This window comes from Mesitornis unicolor, unplaced genomic scaffold (assembly GCF_000695765.1).
Source record: "Mesitornis unicolor isolate BGI_N332 unplaced genomic scaffold, ASM69576v1 scaffold36463, whole genome shotgun sequence".
Classification (NCBI taxonomy): domain Eukaryota; kingdom Metazoa; phylum Chordata; class Aves; order Mesitornithiformes; family Mesitornithidae; genus Mesitornis; species Mesitornis unicolor.
In genome coordinates, this window is record NW_010174595.1 from 1 (window position 1) to 4,658 (window position 4,658).

At 47.7% G+C, this 4,658-nt stretch overlaps 1 protein-coding gene across 1 annotated transcript; it reads right to left on the reverse strand.

Annotated features, from left to right (window-relative positions):
* Nucleotides 1-2,115: 2,115 nt before the first annotated feature.
* Nucleotides 2,116-4,433, reverse strand: LOC104538048 (axin-2-like; the record flags this gene model as incomplete). The annotated part of the gene is made up of 3 exons (XM_010181101.1): nucleotides 4,213-4,433; nucleotides 3,495-3,590; nucleotides 2,116-2,283 (listed from the first exon to the last, which is right to left on the reverse strand). Coding segments are annotated over exons 1-3 (353 nt in total), but the record flags the coding sequence as incomplete, so codon positions are not given.
* Between the last annotated feature and the right edge of the window lie 225 nt (nucleotides 4,434-4,658).

Sequence of the window (4,658 nt, forward strand, 5' to 3'; positions counted from 1 at the left end):
GGTACCCGCCTCGCAAACTGATCCAATCAATGAAGAATTTGGAGTGCGGAGCATTTCTGCGCGTCTTTGTGCATTAAATGAAAGGCAACGGCTTCAAAGACATGCTTATTAAATGCGCCTTAAAAAGAAATCAATGCCAGATGTGACCAAAGCGGCCTAGTTAGTGCCTCCCCGTAACACACACACACACACACACACACACACCCCGCCTCGCAAACTGATCCAATCAATGAAGAATTTGGAGTGCGGAGCATTTCTGCGCGTCTTTGTGCATTAAATGAAAGGCAACGGCTTCAAAGACATGCTTATTAAATGCGCCTTAAAAAGAAATCAATGCCAGATGTGACCAAAGCGGCCTAGTTAGTGCCTCCCCGTAACACACACACACACACACACACACACACACACTCCGGGCACTGCGGCCCTCTTCCCTGAAGGTCACCCGCAGTTTTCACTCAAAGTCCAGCCAAAAGTCAAAGCTGAGATCAAAATGATTCCCTGGAGGTACGCGCATTTGTGTAATTAGTTTCACCTTGTGTCTGCGCGAGATAAAATACTGGGCACGTACCCAAGTGCCTTTTATAGGTTTCTGTATTGTCTTTACCCAGGTGTAAAGGGGTGAGATCTAAGCAAAACGGTGTTTCATCCTTGTCAGTCACTTAAAAAAACATTTTCCAAAGTAATTACAGCCTGACAAGGCACAAATAATTGCACCTGGAGGGGCTTTCGGGCCACAGAGGTGGTTTTTTTTTTAGGAGCCTATTTCTGTACTCAGGTATCACACAAAAAAATGTCACAGAAAACAAACAAATTTAAAAATAAGGATTTTTTTTTTGGGGGGGTGGGAGGGACACACAACTACACAGGCACTGAAGGAGTGACAGACCAGTGGTGAGGCCAGGGAAACTGGTCTGCAACTGGGACATGACACTGGAGGAAGAGGAGCAGAGTAGGCCAGGAGAGGCTTTAGGAGCTGGGAAATGGTGCAACGGGTGGGAAAAGCCCAGGAACCTCTCCTGGAGGGGGTCCAGGTTGGGTGCACTTGCAGGTTGCTGCCATCTGATGGAAGCTGGGCGGGCTGCAAAGATGGTTTTGGGGAAACAAATTGGCATTATTTCAGCCCCAATGCGCAACAGCCACAGGCAGAGCCCAGCTCAGCATCCTCCAGCCTGAGCACACCCTTGGGTACCCTACCTCTGGTCAGCATTGGCTTCCCAATGCTAGAGACAGGCCAGGGATGGATCACCAGCTGGAGTCCTCCTACCAAACCCAAATTGGCCATCTGGGAGTTAAATCAGAGGCTGCCACTACAGGGCAGGGCTCTTGGCTCCTTGAAAAAGCACCAAATTCAGTGCAAATTCCAAATGTAAAGCTGGACCATCCCTTTCCTGCTCACCCCATGGAAGAAGTGGCCAACAGATGATCCCACTAGCACCCAGATCTGCTAGGAAAGTAGAGCAAAAAATAAGACAGCTGCCATGGGAACTAGAAGAGCAGAGGGAAGCAGCAAACTGGTTAAACTGGGGGCTGGGCCCTGGGAACCAGACAGGCAGGGTTTGTTGGTGTTTCTGAGGAGGAACTGGGTATTGCTGGTGGAGCTTTCCCTGCAGGGCAGAGGTTTTTTTTTCCTTAACAAAGAGAAAAGCGAGTTCGCTGCACATCCACCCAGATGCAACCCAACCTTTTATGGCCACAGCATTGAAAAAAAACCCAAAAATAAAACCCAAAAAAGTTAAATGAGAAGGCAAAGACAAGCAGAAAGCCAGCACCAGGATGAATGCTGACCCCAGTTTGGAAACTGAACCGCACTGCTCCATGCCTTTGCCCCAAGGCCACTCCAGCTTTTCCTGGTAGTCAAGATTTTGGACAAGGGTTGGAGCCTGCATCCTTATGCAATGGGGAGGGAGATGGAGAGGAGGTGCCCACTTGGCCAAGCAGCAGCTCAGGGCCACTTTCTCCATCCCCACGTTGCTCTTGGTCTGAGTGGGAAGAGAATAAAACCTACAGCATCCAAAAGGCGAGGTAAAAGCATCATTGTGGGTAGACCTGCGAAACATCTGCTGATTCTTTTGACATTATAATACACCAAAGAACAAACAAATCACAATTTCTTACCTGTAATTTCCTTTTTTGCTCAGCTGCTCTTTAAAGTGCCCAAGTGTCAGGCTCTGGGCCTTTAACAATCTCCTGTAGGGAATTTCTTCTCCGCAAAAAAAATAGGTGACAACCAACTCGCTCGACTGAGAGGTGTGAACAACTGGCAGTTTCTTTGGCTCTTTGTGGCTGAAAAACAGAAAACACACACAAAAAAACCCCTCTATTTTTCCATTTGAGAACAAGCTGTTTGAGCACACTCAATGCAGCAGTGTTCTGCCGGTCAGAAATATCCTAGGCGTGACCCAAGAAGTCAGATATCCCTGTTCTTGCTGTGAATTTGTCACGTTGCCTTTGCACAGCCCTTTGCTGGAGCAGCTCCTGCTCATGGTGATGGTGGGAGCCTCAGCATCGCAAAGCGCCTGCAGGCAGCAAAGCCTTCAACCCATTTTATGGATGGGAAAACTGAAGGCTGGAGGTTGGATGCTTGCTGGAAGCATCAGAGCAGGACTGCGGGCCAGATGAGCGTGCGTAGGGCTCACCATGGGCCAACCTTTACCTAGAGAGCCCCACTATTGCACCCTTCTGATTTTAAAAGGCTCCTTTCATCTGCCTTCATCCAAAGCATCTGCCACGCTCCCTTCTCCTGCACAAAACCACCTGCAACCTCCAGCAGCTAACAAAGCAAAACCACCACCAGGTTCTTCACCTGAAGCACACAGGTAATCTTATTTTCCCCCCACGGTGAGGATAAAACTACCTGGGATCTTGTCATCTGCACTAAGAAACCCTTCTTAAAGAAGAATTAAAACAATATTGCCCAGCAAAATGGCAACGCTCTAGTGAATGCCATGCAGCCAAATCTACAACTGCTTCTGAGGCAATGTACACTTGGCATGTCAAAAGGTCACAAAGTGTTAGTCCGCAGTAATTTAGTCTTCCTAATTTGTTCTAAGTCTTTGTAGAGTGGCTTCAGAAAAAGAGCTGCTAGCAAAGACAGCTGGTGGACTTAAGGTCAACCAATTAAAAATGAAAGGCTCTAGTCAGGTGGCTCAGTCTGGACTTCAAACATTACTCATTGCTTAAGATGAAGAGGGTAAGAAAGAAAACTTTAATTATTTAGGCCATTTTAGACCTCTCTGTAGCAGATTTCTTGTTAAAAGAACCATCCTGTAATTAGACTAATCCAATCTTTGTCCACTTTACAGGAATGCAAGTTAAAAAGAGCCAGAGACAAGATTTGAAAATGTTTTGTTCTTTCTTTAAGAAGAATGTTTGAAAGACGAAATTTCAGATGTAAGAATTTCCTTTCTTTTCAAAGCACAACCCATTTAATGAAAGTATTATGAGGAGATATACATATATATTTCCCAATCCTTTTACGCGCGCGCAGTACTCACTCTTCTGTCGTTAGACTTGCATTGCAGAAAGGGGTGTTTCCCCCCGGAACGGCAGCGGAGTGGTTTCGATCCCTCGGCTGATTTGAGGTTGAACATCTGAAGTGGAGAGGGGGAGGGCAAGTAGGGAAGAAGAAGAAGAAAAAAAATAAGACTTTTTTAAAAAAAAAATTGTTGAAATACAATCTCCTTAATTGAAGTCTCCTGTGGGTCGTTAAGTTCGCTCTTTGTATCAACCCTCACATGTTGTAAACAATCAAAGGAAGAATTAAAAATGCTGTGGGCTAATTTATCCCTCCATACCCAAATGAACGATAACCAGTCCAATTCTCCTCTTGGTATGTAGCTGGAGTCCATCCCAGAGGGAAAATTGGCAAATTACAGCCATCAAAAGAGTGGAAGTAATAGCCTAGGATTCGAACTATTTGCGCCGGGGTAGGGTGGGGTTGGAAGAAGGAGGCTCATCCTTGGGGCTTGGCCAAGCTGTGCCGTCACGCGTCCCCCCAAATGAACGATAACCAGTCCAATTCTCCTCTTGGTATGTAGCTGGAGTCCATCCCAGAGGGAAAATTGGCAAATTACAGCCATCAAAAGAGTGGAAGTAATAGCCTAGGATTCGAACTATTTGCGCCGGGGTAGGGTGGGGTTGGAAGAAGGAGGCTCATCCTTGGGGCTTGGCCAAGCTGTGCCGTCACGCGTCCCCATGGCCCAGCCCCACAACCGTTGCTTCTGCGGCTTGGAGACCTCGGCGAGGCGGCGGCACGCTTCCTCCAGCTGCGCCAGGGTGTTGGGCGGCGTGAGCGGGGGCATGGCGGGGTCCTGGACGAAGGGGTGGGCGGGCTGTGCCCCACGCGGGTGGCTGCCGGACCCCCAGGGGTGGTGGCGGCCGGGGGCCCCCTTGGCGAAGTCGGAGCTGTAGGCCTTCTTTGTGCTTTGTGTGCTTGGGGAGGGGAAGAAGTCGGGTTAGAAAAGCTGGAAAATATGACTTTAATAGCAGCTCCTATTCTGCTCGCTCCCTCTCAAAAGTCTGTCATAACATGAAAGGAGGTTTATTGCCAAAAACATGACATTTTTGTGGTTTTTCTGGTTCTGCGGAACAGCTTTTATATTAAACCGGAGGAGCAAAGAGTCTCATTTGTTTTTAGCGATTGTAAAAATAGACAGCCC